This window comes from Drosophila virilis, chromosome 2 (assembly GCF_030788295.1).
Source record: "Drosophila virilis strain 15010-1051.87 chromosome 2, Dvir_AGI_RSII-ME, whole genome shotgun sequence".
NCBI lineage: Eukaryota > Metazoa > Arthropoda > Insecta > Diptera > Drosophilidae > Drosophila > Drosophila virilis.
The window spans coordinates 6,341,741-6,361,485 of NC_091544.1; the positions used below are offsets into that span (position 1 = coordinate 6,341,741).

Genomic DNA, 19,745 nt, shown 5'->3' on the forward strand with positions numbered 1-19,745 from the left:
AACAACACTCGATTTAAGTACAAAATTCTTAATTTTTTCTGTCTGTGTACTATTTCTTGAAAACGCTTAACACCCTTCAGCCGCTCGATAAACATTTGTGTGTATCTAAAACTCTTTTGGGCTTTAAGACCCCTGAAATGTTAAGCCAAGATAGTCAAAGTTCTAAATGTGAAGCTTTTGATTTATCGACTAGCGTGAGCGTTGACTAACTAGAAATTTGAGTGTTATTACCAATCGAAATGTTCAGCGGTTCGGGTCACGTTCAATTGGACTTCTCGGCAATACCAAAGTTGTATGGCCCGGAGAATTTCTGGCACTGGCGTATGCTCTTGCGCGCCTACTTGGAATCAGCTGACCTGTGGCGGGATGATCACCCAAAGGAGGTAGGTTCAAGTCTTACCAAAAAATCAGAAAAAAAACTACATTATTGTATATATTTTTTGTTTACAGAGCCCACATGCAAAATTTATACTTTTGGCCACTGTGCAGGCTGACAAGATTGAGCCAGGATATGATGATGAGTCACCCAAGCAAATATTTAAGAGCCTAGAGGAACGATTCCGTCCATATTAATGAGAATAACAACATTTTTCTCTTAATAGCTTTTCTTTTAACGCATATTTAATTTTTCGCCAGTCCCTGTCAGATGAAATAAAATACAAATGTTAATTAACAAATAGTCCGAATGAAGTTTCTTAGCAGAAATTCAAGCAAATTGCATTCAGTTGACTTCGATATTCCGAAGAACTATTTTTTTTTTTGGGTAATGGGCATTGAAAGCAGTTTAAAAAGTTAGAATAACGTTTCGTTCATATTTTTGAAAACTATTTTTTGTTTCTCCATAACATTGCTTTTAATGTACTCAAGTTTTTTTCATTTTCAGGGCTTAAACAGGCCTTTTTAAATCAAAACAATATATAAATTAATATAAATATGAATTTATAACTAATGCAAATGCCTTTTTTTGGTAAAGGTTCAAGCAAGTTAAGTCCACTTGAATTCATAATTCAGGTTCCCAATATCCCAAAGCTATATGATGGTAATAACTATTGGCAGTGGCGAGTCCTTTTGCGTTCTTATTTGGACACTATGGGACTGTGGTGTGGCAACTGTCCAGATGAGGTATAATTCATTAATTCATTTATTAATATGTTCGTGTATTTATCTTTTCTGTATGCAATAGTGTCCCACGAGCAAGTTTATTCTATTAAGTACATTGGAAACGTGGCTTATATTGCCGGAATATGAAACTAAAACAGCGGGTGATATATTCAAAGATTTAGAATCCCGTTATGGAACCAGAAAATGAAATGGATATTTGGTATTTTGGCCTTAATAAGTGACATTTTAAAAATAATTAAGTTTTAATAATTCGCTTTGTAATTGATTCATGGATTTGAAACTATTACATTCTCTTTAAGCCATAACTTTTCATTGCCTTTTGAATAATGGATTAACATGACAATAAAAGCCATCGGTTTTGCTATATGATTGACAACATTCCTTCATTTCGAAGAAATGCAATGGATTTTAGAGGAGTTGAATGCACTGGCAACATTTTAAATTTATATTCGCGCCAATAGCAATGTTACATGAAGGTGGCTGCGCGCAAATTTTTAACTCTCGTGCGGTAGGCTCTGCGCATTTTTGCGTCAACTCGAAGTTGGCTGTGGAACTTGGCCGATTTGCGTTGTGGAACTGGCTCATGAGCAGATAGCAAGACATAAATGAAAATAAATTACAAGAAACTGGTAAACAGGTAAAACATAAAGAGTGCGCAGTGATTAAATTCTTTAAACAAGCGCCGTTTTTGCGCAGCATTTTACTGCACCTATTACCTATAATCTAACAGGCTGGCAGCCTTTGCAATAGGGTCACACTTGAATAAATTCGATTGAAAGTTATCGGTATATGCCTATCGCATTATCGATACAGTCGTTCGGCTGCTTTCAATAACAGTTGCATAGCAGAAGTCAAACCGAAGAGTAGACCGGAGCGCGTGTGCTCATATTTGTTTTCAAACCAAACGTTAGTGTTAAAATACACATTTATGACGCTTGATACAAACTAAAATGCTAAATTTATTAAATACTAACAACGAAATGGTCGCGTACTAAGGGACTAAAAACGACTTACACCAACCAAAACAAAAGCAGCGCGAAAAGCAAAATCAAAAAGTCAAAGCAGGCCAAGAAGAAGAAGCCAAAACAACGCGACATCGACACCTGTTTGCCTGCATTCCTGAACCTGTGCAACACTGGCTATTCGTGTGTATGTGTATGTGCATGTGATCGTGTGTAGTTACAGAATAAGGACTAGCCAACGAATTCTATTCTTTAAACAGTGTTTAAATAATTAACAATTTGTTTGGCCACTGCTGCAATTGCAACATTTAACAGCCAATCGTCGTTGCCCGCCGCCGCGCCTGCGCAAAAGAAACAGCTAACAGCAGCAGCAGCAACAACAGCAGCAACAACAACAACAAGATAAACACAAACACACACAAAAACCGGTTAGAGCGAGACACACAGAGACAGCACGAACACAGTTACAAACTACAAACTACTCACTCGCATAGTTAGTGTTCGTTTTTGTTTGGTTTTGCTTGGAAAACAGAAATAGAAGGAAACACACAAAGCAAAACAACACAAGAAGAAACGAAGAAATACACGCAGTAGAAGAAAAAATCAATTGCAAGTGGTGAAAAGTGTGAACGTTACAAAGAAAACAAAGCGGCAATTCACACGAAATAAGAAATTAGAAATAATTTGTGCCGTACGCGGAAACTGGGCACCAAAAAAAAAGGAAAAAAATGTTTACATAAGGGTTAATGCCCAAGTGCCCTCTTATCGCCAAAGAAAGTGAATTAAAGCCACAAATAATTGTAACAGTAATTGCCCAACCAGTTTCTAGAGTCCCGCCCTTATCACAAACGCGCCATCACCTGTTGACCAATTTGGTGAGTAAGCTTTTGTTTTTCATTTTTGGTTTTTATTGGTTTATCAAAATATTACCTGTGCTTCTCACCTGCCTTATTGTTTGTCTCTGCTCAAGATATTCGCTCTGCACTTGCTCTCGGATCATTGATCAACATTTCAGCTAGCTCCAAATGAACCACAAAAGCTCAACTTTCACTGAATTGCGCGCCAAAATTGGCAGCACACACACACACACGCACACACACAAATTTGTTGCAAATGCCAAAATTGAAATGCAATCGCGTTGCTTTGTAAATCAAATTTGTTTCATCTATGTATCTGCTTTTTTTTATGGCCTTTTATATTCGTTGTTGTTGTTTTCTTTGGGGCTGATGTAACCAAAAGTTGATTTCCGAGCCGATTTGCAGCTTCATTAAACCCAACTCGCCTCAAATTGAGTGTAAGGCGAGGCGAAGCTGATTATGAGATAATCAGCAAATTGCTCAACACAATTGCGGAACACGCTGCAAGTTATCAGAGAGTAGAGAAAGAGTTTTAACTGTTAACAATTTCCTGTGTTCATAAACAAGACAAGTAAAAATAAATTTGAGCTTAAATGGGAGTCACTTGCAGTCTAACAAAAGACGATTCAAGAAGTCTGTGCAACAATGCACGTTAACCAATTCTTAATTGCACCTTTTCCTTTACTCAAATAAAATTTAATTTCGCTCCTTAAAAAGTGCTCAGAAATCATGTTTTGATTAAATTGTAAACAGCTTTTTTGTAATAATCTGAAATTATGCCCTGTAATCGGAGCTCTGTAGTAGAAAACGGTCTAGAAAAATTTTTATATTAGCTGTGCGAAAGCAAATCTTCGACAAAAGGCGACTTCTCCGCCTCTAATAAGGTTTATTTTGGACATGTCTGTCTATGATTTCACAAATCAATTTCAATTTCTTGGCAAAAATCTATTAATATTGATTAGCATCAATATATTGAAGATCATAAAATTAAGATGTATTCTTGTGTCATACATAGATTAAGAATTAGGGATGTACTTTTAGATATTTCAATAGTGAATTTATAATATTCGATTTATTTAATTTAAATCAGCAGACTTAGGGTTCGCTGATATTAATGTAGACTTACGGCGGGTACTTTATGAGTTTTCATTCGAATTTTTTACTAAACGAAAACAAATTTGTTTTGCTAGAAATCAAATTCCAAGCATGAGTCACAGCAGTTGGCGGCTGCAGTTGGCCCATTCATTCATTCAATCGTTTTGCATACTGAATAAACGAACACAATCTCGACAACAAAATTCCAACTTTAACGGCGGCAACAACAACTGCCAAATATTCCCACCAAAAATGCAGAAATAAACAAATAGCAGCAGCAACAGAAACAACAACAACAACAACCACAATTTCAGACCAAGTTGCCAGACAACAACAGCAAGTTTTTTTTTAATGAAACGCAACAACAACAAGAGTTAAACTATGCGCATACAAAAAGTTATATAAAAAACACGTTGAAACACGTTAAGCGAACGAAAGGGGCGTAGAGGGTGGTAGGGGAGCGGCGGGGGGTGGGGTGGTTGTCAGGCAACGCTCACTTTGAGCCACGCTTCAATTGCAAATGCGGCAGCGAGCAAAAAAAAAAAAAAACATTGTTGTTGTCCGTGTTGTTGTAATTGTAAATTCTACAGGTTTCTGTCGCTGTCTGTGCAGCAGTTGTTGCCATAATGGCGCACAACAACAACAGCAACAACAACAAAAACAATGCTCCACAATTTTACGCCAAAGCTAAAAAGGCGACCGATCGAATCGAAGCAATCGACGATCAAAGTTCCTCCAATCGTAGGCAAACCGGGCCGACAGCCCGGCCAGAACCGCGCGCACCGTGTAACCAATGTAAAGGCAGATCCTTTGGGGTATATCTAACCATTTAAACAATATCTTGTTTCTTATATCTATAGAATAACAGCTTTATGATTCGATAGTGTGAGTTCGCAAAGCGCACAAATACTTATGGCTAAGACTTGACATAATATTAAGTAATTTAGTAGCAAGGAAAAATAAAACGAAAATAAGTTTTATGTTGAAGCCTTTGAAGGCTGAGAATTTCCTAAAGCTTGTCCAGAAATTTTATCGCCAGGTGAAACCGAATTGTAAATATTTGTTTATTTACTTTTCTTTATATTAAAAGCAAATATTTTTTTTTGCAATCGAATGGTCAATTTTAAGTAAGGTTATAAGGGCAATTTCAAGATACAACCCGTTTTAATTATATGAAAGTCACATTTGTAAATGGATGGCATGGAAATATCTAGATTTTTTTCATGCCCGGACAAAGTGACCTTTATTTCTAATCACCCACTCGGGTGTGATAAGAGTAAGTCTTGAATAGGTACAAAAAAAGTATAAGTTATTTCAAGTGTTTATTATTTACAAACTGTCATATTATAGATATAAAATATAAAAACAACTTAATTTTTCAAGAACAGATGTAACTTAAATGAATGCAAATTGAATGTGGGATTACAATTGGATATGGTGGTCTTGTTGCCCACTGTGCGCCGCAGTGTCAGTGTTGCCAAATCAGCCGTTTTCTAGCTAAATTCAGTTGTTTTTAGAGGCCATTAGCTTTAAGCAGCTGCTGATATGTGCAGGTGCCTGCCAGCCGCCTGGCTGTTTTCAAACGGTTTTCAATACTTGAAACATAAAAGATTGAGATGTTTAATTATGATTTTTATCATGTGGTTCCCTCATGACAGATAGTAGCAAAAAATTATGTGGTGTGCTTTAGAAATTTGTGAAATAGTGTAAACATAATAAAAAAATAGAAGCTTCGGAATTTTCAAGCACTGCACTAAAAAAAGGTGTGTCTGACCCTACAAAAGTATTTTGCACCCACTAAAAACTAATGTAAACGCAAAATTATGTGACCACAAAAAAACAACAAGGTGAACGTTAAATGCATTGCTGTGGCAACTGTGCAAAAGGAGGCAGCTTGTTGCACCTTTGTGTGGCCAACTTTGCCAATTTTGAAAACTAATTTAGCTGTTTATTTTTTATGGCTATTTTGAGCATTGGATTTGACTGTTTTTCTGCAGCGACAGCTGGCAGCACTGTGCACAAAAATGCGCTGTGGCCCCCGAGCCTTCCGCCGGTTGACGGCCGAGTTGCCCAAGTTGGCCAACTGCTTGGGCCACTTGGTGTTCGATTCGAATTGACTTCACATTGTTGGCAGCCGGCGGCTCTGCTCGCTGCGACTCAGTACGAATCGATGTGCTTTGGCTTTGGTTTGGTTTTTGTTTTTTTTTGGTCTTGGACTGCGACTGCGATTGGAACTCGTAATTGTTTCATAAAACGCAAAACTGGCCGGACAGGCAACTGCCAAGTGGAAGGGGGTAGCGGGAGAGGTTGCGGGGTGGCTGTCTCTGTAAACAGGTGCGCAATGCGCAAGCGCGCGTTTTCTGGTTTTCGAATTGCGACTTGGTACCTGGCTTTTGGGGCAACACTTTTCGATTTTAATTATGGTTTATGTGTCGTTTTCGGCTCGCACGCGATATATATCGCATATAAGTATACGTCAAGCGGCACAAGGTTATATTGCGGCCGAACTCCGGGGCGGTCTCCTGGTAATGGAAGTGCTTGCAAATGGGGACGACAGCGCTGCGCTGAGCCTGTCCATGCGTACTCGCGTATATACTTATTTAGAAGCCCATCTGGGTGGCTAGGCAATCGACTGGCTGCGCTTACTGGAGCTAAACCCACTGGGCAGCAACTAGGTGGAGTGCCCACTTGAAACATACAATTCATGTTCTACATTTTATTTGTGTTTCTGATCTGATCCACATTGACATTGCTTTCCTTAGATCGCAGCTTACTTGTACTTCAAGCATGGCGTATCTTATACTGATTAAAGTACTTGCCGTATCTAGATGCGTGACTGTAACTATACAGTTATTTAATTCACGATTATCGTGACGCACATGCAAAATACTGTGGTTGCGGCACATATTTCAATGACTCGAACCTAGAATTTTCCAGAAATTAAAAGGGTCTCTCTCAATCTGAATCTAAAGTAATTACTATTGACAATTTGAACAATTTTCTTTTCGAACAGAAGTCAATAATTGCATCTGTAGATCTTCCATAATATATCTATCAATATGCAACAATCAATAAAAATCATAAGTCAAAGAAATATATATTTTGAAATTGATTTATTTGAGTATGTTTGTATTCGTTTGAGCTTTTGCGAACTGTGCAAATGCCTTTTCGCGCTGTCATCTCTAATTTGTTGTAAGCGAATTATTAGGGGCAAGGTCACATTACTGTGAATCATTGGCCCATATTAAGGTGAATGTAGAATACTCGCTGCAGGTCTATCGAAATTGATTAAACAATTGAGTCACACAAAGAATTACCCACTTGTAAATGTCAAGCTTAAGTATCAGAATAATAATTGCTTTACACACCTGTCTTATCTCGAAAAGTACGCTACTGTATATTGTGTGTCTAGGGATCGAGCTCTTTGGATGATATTCAACACAACGTTTCAGGGTGACTGATTAAGCGTACGATAGCTGCACGAAAGTATCTCAAAGTTAGAATGCGATCACAGCAAGCTCAAGCTCCGTGATAAGTCACACGCCATCTTCCAGATACATTTGTGGAATTACTTGTACTCTTGTATCTGCTGTCGTGCTGATCAAAACTCAAGTCCTAAAAACTGCAGAGTATAAAAAAACAAGCAGATACACACACACACACAGAGTGTAGACAGTGCGATTGTATCTCAAGTTACGCGCACACGCGCCGCCTTTTGTCGGCGCATTTGTGTTTACACTTCATTGCAATTTGTATCTAGCAGATACAAGTGTGCTTTGCATACAACGAATGCCGTTAAAATGATACACATCCGCACAGAGCTTTTAGCCGTAACTGTAACCTACTCGGATGAGACTTTGTGCCACATGTATCTGGCATATACACAGGCATGTATCTGGGTATCTCTGCAGGCAGCGAGGCGAGCAGATAAAAATACACGTTTTTGCCTCGTTGTGCTTGTTTTTTGACTTATTAATATTTATCAATTTGTTATTTAACTTGTTTTGATTTCTTTGTCTGGCCAAAAAATAAAAAAATAACAGCTTTTCGTAAACAAATCGCAAGAAATGAAGCGAAAGAAAAGAAACATTTAAAACCAGCAACAAATTTCAATAGCATTTGCATAATTTGGACAGTTTAAATGGGGTTTTTTTTTTTTTTTGGTATAGCAGAAGAAGAAGCAGCAAAAACGCATCAGCAAAAATTGAAACGTTAAATACGCTTATTGTTTTTATTGATTTCAATTTTTGTTGCTGCGTGTATTCAAGGCATTTTGAAATTACCAACTCGACCTTATTATTGAGTATTTGTCTTACTTTTAATTATAATTAACTGCTCGGCTCGCATTAACAGGTGCCTTTGCGTGTTGGCTTAATTAATTGGCATTTTGTGTGGCTCAACTATTTATTGAATATTGTATATGGAATATTGAATATGGAATATCGTATACTGGACAGAATGCCCCATGGCATTCACTGGAATGCCAGCTGCTGAGCTGACAGCCCATAAATATTTAACACTTTGCCTCCGTCTTTGCTCGTAGAACCGTGTCAAAGCATTTAAAATCAATTTGGGAACGCAATTAAAACATGTGTTAAACTTTAACTGGAAAAAAAAAATACTACCTACTAAATGATACGGTCAGGTGAAACCTCAACCTGGGGCCACTCAAATCCGACTGCCGAGCAGAGAAATGCGATATAAAACTGTTTGCCAGCCAAACTGTTGTTTTATTTTTTACAGCTTTCAGCTGTCAGCTGAGTATTACAACGGGCATTTGGCCCGTGGGCCTCACCCTCGATAAGTATATTAACATTGCGGGGCGTACGAGGCGCCGATAAATGTCCCAATGCAAGCCAATCGACTGCCAGCTGGCTTAGACCCGAACCATGCGTAGTTTCTATCTCTAAAGCTGCGGCCCATAGCACAAAACAGCACGAGCTCTAAAAGTGTGTACCCAAATGTATCTGTAACCAAATTGTAGAATTCCGCATTCAGTTAGTTTTTGTGCGGTAGCTCGCAGTTCTGGTTAACATTTTAATAATCGCGTTTGCTCTTCGAGACAAGTTTATGAAAATACTTAGTACGAGCACTTAATCGTAGTATAAGCGCTGATAAATACGTATTGCAGTGCGATTGTGTGCGTGTGTGTGTGTGTGTGTGTGTGCTTGGAATATAGATGTTTTAGCTTTAGAGATGTTTTAGCTTCAGATCACGTGGTGTATAATACGCAGGTACGTAACTCCCTGTTACCAGCCTAGTTATCTAGTTAATTTGTTGACTAAAATCATAAATCAATTGCTGTATTATCAGAGCTAAAGTAAATTGGATGATTATTAGATAATCAATTGTTATAAACAGAGAGAGACACTTATTAAGGGTATAAATAGCTATATATATGTATTATATATACTAACTATAAACAGGGTAAATACAGCAATAATTAAACCTGATAAATCTGCACCGATAATTTTGTATGAATCCATTTGTTTAGTAGCGGCAATTCAAACAAATTCTGCAATTTATATTAAAGTTATTGCTAACTATAAGATTATGTATATATGTATAGGAGGGTATTTCAACTGTCGTGAAATGTGTTACGCATAGAAGGAAACATTTACGAGCTATTTATTTCCGATCAGTGTCAACATCCGTCTAATTCTACACAGTGAGTTCGAATGACCTCGCATTTAGTATTTTTATTTCTCAAAATCCATGCTTCAAGCACAATCACGCTTTACTAAAAATAGGCACACAGTTCTTCAGCCAACCAATCTTAATATAAGGGAAAAGAATCTTGAATAAGTAAAAGTCTGAATTAACTAAAAATAAGTAAAACCTTGATGTAGGTTATGAAAATCATTTCATGTACATAATTAAAATATTTATATCTTTTATTGCAATGCTTTTACGAAACCTTATTTCATACTGAATACTCAGAACAAGTTTGTGAAATCTTGAATTAAGATTTTAACAATTTGCATCCAACTACTGGGGAGCTGCCACATCGAGATGAACGCACACTCAAGTAAAGTTTGTTTTGAGAGTTTCTTGTATTTTAAGAAAGAAAGCCAGAGACGCATTTTGCACATGCAACATGAACTATAATTTGGCAAAACTAGTTTCCTCTAGCACTGAAATTATACCGGAGAAAATCCAACCTTAACCCGTCGAAGACTGTCATTGTTTTCGATGCTCGCCCACCCCGTGCACAAATCTCAGAGCCATGTGCTTGCAATTCAGCATTTGATTGTTTGGAGTCTTGTGTCTTGTGATATTTCCTGCCTGATAATAAGCAATTAAAGTGCAACAAATTTAAGCTGGGAAGGTGGTTGTTGTGGTTGTTGTTATTGCATGATTGCATTTAATCGCCGATGGCAAACAAAATCATTTCGATTAAATAATCAGCTCCTTGCCTACCTGCAGCAGTTGAAACAATCTTCGCACATTTGCACAGTGGCTGCAAAAAGTTGAATGCCTGCTGCTGTTATAATTATGAAAGTTTTTCATCTTGTTTTTGTTTTTTTTTTTTTTTTTGCACCACCAACAACAACAACAACGAACCGTTGGCCAATGAGTTGAGTTAAATGAACGGTATGAACTCATTTTGAGAAGTCAAGTTTATGTTGCATTGAGTCACTCCATTTCATTCATCCAGCGCCAGCAGCTCTCGGAAGTGTAGTGAAAAGCTGCCAGTGACGACAACAGCGACCACAAATGTGGCTCTGATGCCGCTCTGCGGCTTGTGGATTGCTGCGGAATCTGAACCTGAAACCAGCGCCAACAGCAGCAGCAGCAGCAACAGCAACGGCAACTGCAACAGCAACTACAACGCCTTGCAATGTGATACAAAATGCTATTGGCTTTATGCAACAACAACAACAGCAACAATAACAACAACCATAATGGGAGCAACTGTGTGTAGACTCCGCTCCGAACCGATCCCATTCCGGGCAGGGAGCGAGTGCCGTTGGCGTTGGCAGCGCGCGTCGCCTTCAAAGACAAGTTTTACACCAATTTCCGCTGACTTGTTTTTTTTTTTTTTTTAAGCATTATATATATATTTTTTTATCTTGCTTTCCATGTTATTATCTAAAGGTTAAAGACTTATGATGCGCTTGTGGAATTTTCTATCATCTTTTTCTATGCTCGCTTTAATGGGGCTTTAATGTGCCAATTGCCGCCGTGTGTTTGTCTAATTGAAAAAGGAAAATCAAGTGGAAAATTGTGCAATTGATATTTAGCCAACCATTTAAAATGCTTCCACACATAGTTTGTTGCCTATGTGTTGTTGCAGGAACTAACTTGTTGCACATTCAACTCGTTAGCCGTTGGCCAATGAACTGTGCATCGAGATCAGCATCGCAGCTGCTATTCGGGGATGTCTATGAGGATGAGGCACTAGTCAAAATCCTTGAATATTCATGAGTTATAGTCTGCATACATGAATGGAACTTGAAATACCTACAAATTGTTTATTGCAATAGCTAAAACTCAAGGATGTAAAGATACTTCAGCTACTGCTCAAATTGAATTTAGATTAATTGAAATTTCTAAATTTGATTTAGTTACCAATTCGAATCAAGTATCGATTCTGCAGCGGAAAAGTTACGAAATAGATTTCGTCAGTTATGACTTATCGAGTTTTGGATTTTCCATTGTATATTTCCATTCAATTTATGGGGGAATTTCTTAAGTTGGGAAAAACCACTTGAACAATATTCTAATCTTTCAATCCTCTTGCTGTCGCTGCTCATATTATTACCTTTATAGCTCAGTTACTTAAACAATTCCAATTGTTTATTAAGTATCGAATTTATGGTGCTCGAAGAGTTCTTATCTTCATTCCGATTCTCGATTGCGTCAATTCCATGCAGCACACTTCCATGCGGTTGTCTCAATTAGCGTCGTTGTTCATTTGAGCTAAACATATTTCGCATGTTTTTGTTTTTATTATTTATTTATTATTTTGTTCTTTTTGTATGTGTTTATTTAAACAAGTAGTTCGTACGTGGACAACGGCACAGACAAAACAACTGCAAAGCAATAACAATGCATTGGCCAAACAAAACGCTAACTTTTTATTTGTCTTTTTTCAAGTATTTCCGTTTGGCTTGATTTTTTTTTACATTATTTTGGCATTTTTTTTTTTTGCTGTTCTGTTTATTTTTTACGTTGAGCATTTTGTGGGTTAGCAATGTGAAACCTTGAATTCGCCAGTCAGCTTTCAACTCAAGCTTTTTGCTGTTTTTTTTTTTTTTGTTTTTATTTATTTCTATTTTTTTATTTATTAGATATTCCCGCTCACGTTGGTGACTGCCATAAATTTTCACTCAGCGTTTTTTGCTGTGTTTTTCTCTCATGTATTTTACTAAATATTTACTTAAAATTTATTTGTGCCAATTCATTTGTGTGCATTATTTACACGGTTTATTTTTTTGCTCGTGCCGCAAGAGCTAATGATTTGTTTTTCTTGAATTTATTTTTATTTGTTTTTTGTACCTTTTTACTTATAGTTTGTAAACAATGTGAAAGGTTTACGAGCTGCTGAATAAATAAATTTACTTTGCTTTTGTTTTCTAGCCCAAATACAAGAAAAGCTTAGCAAAGCCAAAATCGTATATCTTATTTGTATTACTTGCTTGTCTAATAAATCTCTTGTGTGATATTTCAATCAACTTTTGCGATCCATAAATCCATATTGAGTAAACATTTTTTTGGGCTTACAAAAATTCCATTTACTGTTGCAAATTTAGCCGCAATAAATTTCCTGTCATGAAATAGTTACCAAATATATATTTTTGGCAGCTATTTACCGAACCACTAATTTGGCTAAAACGGTGTGCTTCATATTTAAATAATTAACTAATTTGCTTGTGCATGTGTGTGTGTGTGAGCGTGTGTGTGCGTGTGTAACTAACAAGCTGGGCAATTTTAAGTTATGCATTTAGCCAAAGTTAGTTGTGCAATGCCTAAAAGCCAAGCGAAACACCGAACTTTGCTTACATTTGCTCTACGAAAATTTCATTTGGATAAAAAAAAAAACACGTTGCATGACTTTTCTTGTAAGCCCCTTCCCCCGCCCAACAATTTAGGCGTATCGTTAACAAGAAAAAACATTTACATGCAGCGCTTTTAGCAATTTGTGAGGACAACCTGTTCGGATTGCCAGTCGATTTTGGTTGTGCTTAGTTTTTTGGGTGCGCGACACTTGATTGATTTGATTTGAGCTGTCAAGTTGCCTCGCGTTGTCCAGTTGTTGACGATTTGAGACGGCTGCGAAGACGCGACTTTTTTGCCAACCTTGCTGTTGCTGCTATAGTTGTTAACTTGTTGCTGTTGCCGATGTTGTTGCTGTTATTTTGACGGGCCGTAATGATTGCGCTGATTACGTGACGCTTTCAATTGATTTGCGCGCAAAAGCCAAAATGAGCTGCCGCCTGGCTAGCGGCCAAGCCAATTGTTGTTAACGTTAACGCATTTGCTGGCCATCTGAATGAAATGGTGCCCAAAAACAGCAGTAGCAGCAGCAACAACAACTTTAACAACAACAGCAACAACAACACATTTCGTGTAAGTTCGTGCGCTGCGGCGGCTTAACAACTTTTTGTTTTTTACGTCGTGGATAATTTTTCACGAAGGTTTTTCAGTTGTTTTGCTGTTTCTTAGCCGGACAAAGGCCTCATTTCGAGTGTTTTTGTTGGCGATTGTCTGTGCATTGTTGTTGTTGTTGTGGTTGCTGCTGTTTTACCAGCTGAAATGTGCATTGAATATTAATTTGTTTTGTTCCAGAGGCCATTTTGGAATTTGTGTATATTTATTTTATTAGTTACATATAAGCAAACGAAAGACTACAATTTACGCGAGAGGCATTCAATTTAGTTAGATATGATAGTTTATTCAAATACCACAAATAATCAGGATATTGGTTTTGCAAATATCCTTGCTGTTGTTGATACTTTGCAATATTTTATTTCCAATACAAAAGTTTGAAGTGCTAAAAGTTTCACATAGAAATGGAAAGAAGTTTGCGGTTAAGAATTTATGCTTTATGCAGATGCGAATACAAACACAATACAAATTTTCATTCAAATTCGAAATCACGAAAATGTTAACTTGTTTGAGGCCCGAATGAGTACAATTAATATCATTTGTAATTTTATTACATCGAATAAATATTTATCTAAACTTTGACATTTAGCAAACTATAAATAGTTTTCAGCATCACTTAAAATACCTTCGTCTACTGTTGACAGCGAAACTTCTTCTTTTACCATTCGAATATTCAAAATATTTCAATGCTAGTGCCTAAGACAGTCATAAATAAAAGTCTGTCTGGCTTGGTTAGCTGGCAGTTATGTGTTTCTGGTCTTATCAGGCGACTTATGGCATTTGAAGAGAACCTGAAACACCAGCGATGCATACTAAATGATGGCAAACGAGTAAAAAAAGCCAATTCGCATATATTAGAAATTTATTACATCAGAGATACCTTAGACCCGATCTATTGCGCAATATTAAATCGATGGATATTGCGGCGTTTAACTAAAAATCGCTTAAATTAATTACCTTAGGCGCAATGAGCTTGTCCACTAAACTTGTGCAACTACTAATTTACCGATATCTGAAAAGCCCTCGTTAGATAGCCGCTAATCGCATACAATCATACGCGCGCGACACGCAAGCCTTACCTGATTACTACTAAAAAAAAAAAAAAGAATGAAAATTAGGGCTATTATTTCCAAAGGGAGAGTCCCTTAAGTTATTTATAAATAATTGGGCTGTAACATGGCTTCCTTTTCTTACCTTCTTACATTCAGGAAAACTTTAAGAAATCAAAATATATTTTAAGTATAACCAAAAAGTGTCGACACTTGAATTTAGTCAATAATCTACATTAGGCTTATGCCATCTTTTATATTGAAAAAATTACAAAGATTACAGGTTGACTTACTTCAATATAGAAAACTTGATATTTAAATTGTTTGAATTAGAAGAAATACTATTTATATGTTGTGTAAGTATATCAGTAGAGATAGAGATATTAGATGTTATTTGTTGTAAAATAACAAAATCTTCCAGACTTATTTCGATTTATAACCTTTGGCCTTTACAAGCTTACCTAAAGGTACGGCAAACTTGTCTACTATATATTGTTTTTTAATTTAAATTGTTGATTTCGAATTTCTGCCACAAACCGTCAATTACTTGAACTATTGCAACCCTAACATTAAAAAACAAATAGAATTTATTTTTTCTAGAAATGTCCAATTTCCAGAGTTTTCAATTACTGAAATATGAAACTATACTCAGGTATGCCATGTCGCCTTGGCTGCCAGATTAGAAAATTCCATTAGCAACAGATCGACCCTTGCATTAGAAAGTATATCCGATAAAAAAGCAAGTGTATCGTGGTCAGCATGTGATTACATTTTGTGTCGTCCCAGGCAATTAGAGTCTCATTGAAATATTTTTAGCTGCATAAAAATCTCGGCTATTTTTAGAGTTTTCATTTAGAATGACAAGGCTTGTGAAGAGCTTCGAGTGGAGTGTCTCCGCCAAACGCAGTGGGACGATGCTGTTCAAAGCAATTGATCTTAATTAACACCCCCACGAACATGTGTATGTCTACTCAATGGGATGTGAGTCGACTGGTGGGCGTGGCACTTTCGTATGCACACATCAAGTTTTAATTGCCACTTGCTCTCGGTCAAGGTTCGCTGACTCAAAGAGACAGCTGAGCCTGTCCAAGCTGGGGGTCCTAACCCCCGGGAGACAACTTTTGTTGTGCAGTCAGCGTCACAATTTAATGAATGAATCAATGTACGACTCGTTGCATACACTCACAGACACGCACAAAAAGCATGCAGGGCTATGTAATTTACTGATTACAGTTATGAATTGAACGACAGCGAAATATTTATGTGTACCCTAAGCCCATTAAATGTGGTTAAAAGGGTATAATGGTTCTTGGAAAATGATCGTAACAGGCACATGGAATCATCACCGACCCTATAAATATATAAATATGTGCTTGGCTAACTTCAATAGCCGAGTTGATCTAGTCGGATCTATCCATCTATCACTCATCCTCTTGGTAAAGAGTATGTCTCGGGATTTATGAGAGCTAAATACTTGAAATTTATAGGTCCTCTCTTGATCTACTCAAGTAAGATACATCAAACTTAGCACTCGTATTGTATATTATACTCAATAGATAATAGGATATTTTTTGGTTACCTCTTGCTTTTTTTTCACAGTCAAAAGCCCTCTATTTAGTTATGGTCGTGGTGTTTGATATCTAAACACACTCGGATGACATATTTATGTAAAAGTAACTTTTTTTGTGGGCAGAGAAGAAATCTAGAAGCTAGCTGCAGGGTATCCCCTAGTCAGGCCTACTCGACTAGAGCGTTAATAATTGTTGTTTTTAGATTTAGCCATGGCAATCGCAACCGATATTAATGAGGGCTGTTTTGGTATCATAAGAGCTGCCAGTTATGAGCCTGCTTATGAGCTCTATGCCTAATTGTGAATTAATAGTATGAAAGATAACAAGCCATTCAAATATATTAAATGTGGCATATGTACTCGTATGCAGGAACATAATTAGTATCGATAAGCATGCTTATGTTATTTGATGTAAGACCTGAAATTCTCGGGCATCAATAATTGGCCCAATTTGTATTTGTTTGGTTTGTTAACATGTTGTTTCTTTGCGATCCGATTCGTTGCGCAGTTTACACTTAAAAGCATTCGCGCGTGGACTTAACTTGTTTTTCTTGATGGATGTAGCCCACATACGATTTACAGACAGCATCTGTATTTGTATAAGAATTGTAGGCTTGCAACACCCACACAATGTTTGAGCCTACGTAATATTAATTTTTCAGTGGCCCCTCTCTCTTTCTATTTGGGTATCTGTAACTGTATCTGTATCTCAATCGGCATATCTAGCTCTTTCTATCTTGTCGTCATCATCGTCACTTAAACTTGACCTTTATATTCGTTTATTGCTTATTACTGCATATTCAGTATATTGTTTTGTTATTGTTATTATTATTGCCATCGTTCTTCTTGTTCTCATTGTTGTATTTGTGAATGAAGGCGAACTTGGAGCCAATGCTGCCCACTTGCAGCAATCATTTCCATTTCCATTTCCATTTGCTTTGCTCTGCGCTATATTTGTGTGGGCGCTTGCCTCATTCACAGATACATTTGTGTCTGTATTTCGACGAGTATCTACATGTGTTTCAGCTCAGCTAATTTCCTCGTAATTGTTGCGCAAATACAATAGCATCGTCTGCTATTAGTAAATGCAAGTTAGTATTTGCATGCAAACATAGATACATTTGAATGCAGTTGGTACTCGAGGGGCTATGCAGTTATTACTCATTAAATATGCAGTAAAAAAAAATAGCGCATAAATCACTGAGAATGTCTTAAAAGGCGTTGCTCGCTAGATTGGCCCGAACTCGCCCGGCTTGGGCTGGCCAGCGTCTTGGCTTGTTGTAATTTCAGCTGTGGCTTTGTCTGTGCATTGCTTGATATATGATCACGGCCTGATATATGAGCCAGCTATTAGCTTTGGCTTTAATGATTCGGCCTGGCACCGCTGCCATTTGCATTTGCGCCTATTGCTGCCATTTAACTAACGCCCATTGATGCGTGTGGTGTCTCTTTATTCTCTGCTGACTGGCAATCTATTAGGCTCAGAATGAGGCAGGGCCTTAAAGAAATTCCATTAAAGATTCCATGAATGCCACAAAACAAAAAGATGGAAGATACTGAAAATAAATTAAAATTTTCCAACAACGCGTTAGAGCAACATCTTAAATACCAAAATGGCCGCTAATTCTTTCGGTCTAGACAGCCAAACAATTCTAAGCCTTGCCCAGACCTGTTTGAGAGTCAAATTAACACACGGCCAGCGGATAGCAACACATCGAAAGGGGCGATTCATGTAAGGAATTAGAAGAACCTGCAGGGCAAACAAAAACTGAAATCGAAATTGGATTGCATTCGGAATGAATTCGGATTGAAGTTGGATTAAAGTTGAAGTTGGACTGGTTTCAAATTCACTCTTGTGTGCGGTGTTTTTGACCTTTGATGTCAGGCTTGTGTGTGAGCCGTTGTGCGATGCCTAGACAAGTCGACAGAAGACAGTAGACAGAGACAGTAGACAGAGAGCAACCTTTATGAAAAGCTGATTTTATAATAAAATTCATGGAATTTTTGAGTTTAGGCGCGGCATACAGCCAATGATCAATCAACTGCAGCAGCAGGGGAATCAAAAACGAAAATGAATACAAATACGAATACGAATACAAATACGAATACGATTATGAGTACGGGTTGACTCACACACGCACACACATTCACATAGCATCAGGTTTAATTGATTCAAGTGAAGACGAAGTTGTTGCTTCTGCTGATGAAGATGATGATGAACATGATGAAGATCGTAATGATGCCACTGAATGAATGACTCTTGTCTAGCCATCTATCAGTTTGAGCTTTTGTCGGGCTGCTGTTTTCTGTATATGTAAATCGATGCATAACAATCGACTCCCAGTAGCTGATCTCTTCATACCAAGCGCGCTCTGGGCAATATCGTGAGTCAAACGTCAGCGGAATTATCAAAAAGCAAGAAAATAATAATATCAAAAAAAATCGGAGAAAAAAATAAACTGCAAACATGCAACTGGCAATTGTTGCTGCTGTCATGCAACGATTTGTGGCTCTGTTGTTTTGTTTGTGCTTATAATTTTGTATGGAATGGCAATCCCGGCCTATGCCCTACCCCAGCCTACCCCCCGACCATACCACAATTGGGCACTTGTCAGTCAGGGGCGTTCATGCGCGTCACGTTGAACTCAACAATTGTACTCTGTATTTTGCATTCGCTGCGGTCAAAGTTGACTGACAGTCGCTGAATGTCAATGCGTCTACGAGAGTCCACAAATATGCATATATTTAATTCTGATATACATATATGTATTTAAATTAAAATATAGCGCAATTCTATAGACCTTTCAACTTGTAGACTTTTCCAGTGCATTCAATTATTAAAACTAGCTCAAGTCTCGCAAGTTGCTGCTAATTGCCAATATGCATTCGCCGGATGCACAGCTTTTAATTACTAAACTCAATTTGCCGCTTGGGTCAGAGGTCTTCAATTGAGGCGGCAAGCAGACGTATCTACAGATATGCCGTGGAAATACAGCAGAGAATTTAATGTATTGAATTTCCAACTACCTGCGGCAGAAGTTACAAAAGTGTAGACATGTCAGATTGTTGTATCGATGAAGTCATAAGTCTGCGAATAGTTAATCTGTTTGCCGTCATGAACTGCTTTGTTTACGTACCAATCGTGCCAGTGCTCTGCACTTATGCGTATTCTTATCTGACGAATACTTTGCATAAATACCAAATAGTCATCGATGGATGACTCGTACTCACTAATTGCCCCCCGGCTGATGCACAAGCCGAGGTGCCTACAAACTACACCGAAGTACTTCATTTCTTGTTTGCTATCCATTAAAAAACCGAAAAACCAAAAGAAAAACCCACCACATGCCGAGCCGAGCATCTGGATAAACCGCTGGCAACTACGTGCGCTTGCGTGCAAATGTCGTCCTGTCCTGGGAAAACTATTCAAAACAGGCAAAGAACCTGCAGCAGGTAGCTGCAGTTGGCAGTTAGCAGT

At 37.6% G+C, this 19,745-nt stretch overlaps 2 protein-coding genes across 4 annotated transcripts in view; both read left to right on the top strand.

Moving 5' to 3' along the window:
* The first annotated feature begins 205 nt into the window (after positions 1-205).
* Positions 206-674, top strand: LOC6631237 (uncharacterized). The gene is made up of 2 exons (XM_002054630.3): positions 206-383; positions 451-674. Exons 1-2 carry the CDS (start codon positions 240-242, stop codon positions 571-573), a joined length of 267 nt encoding a protein of 88 aa, XP_002054666.1. The 5' UTR covers positions 206-239; the 3' UTR covers positions 574-674.
* Positions 675-1,950: 1,276 nt separating this feature from the next.
* The window catches only part of LOC26530586 (uncharacterized), a 39,739-nt gene continuing 21,944 nt past the window's right edge, over positions 1,951-19,745 (top strand). For all 3 annotated transcript variants that reach the window (XM_032438936.2, XM_015171380.2, XM_070206749.1), the window contains exon 1: positions 1,951-2,959. The gene's annotated coding sequence lies outside the window, so the exon portion shown is untranslated. The remainder of the gene's footprint in view (positions 2,960-19,745) is intronic.

Bases quoted from the DNA above. Each gene is read 5' to 3' on its own strand.
- LOC6631237 (XM_002054630.3), top strand. From the start codon at position 240: ATGTTCAGCGGTTCGGGTCACGTTCAATTGGACTTCTCGGCAATACCA. The intron at 384-450 runs GTAGGTTCAAGT...TTTTGTTTACAG, and splicing joins GGGATGATCACCCAAAGGAG to AGCCCACATGCAAAATTTAT.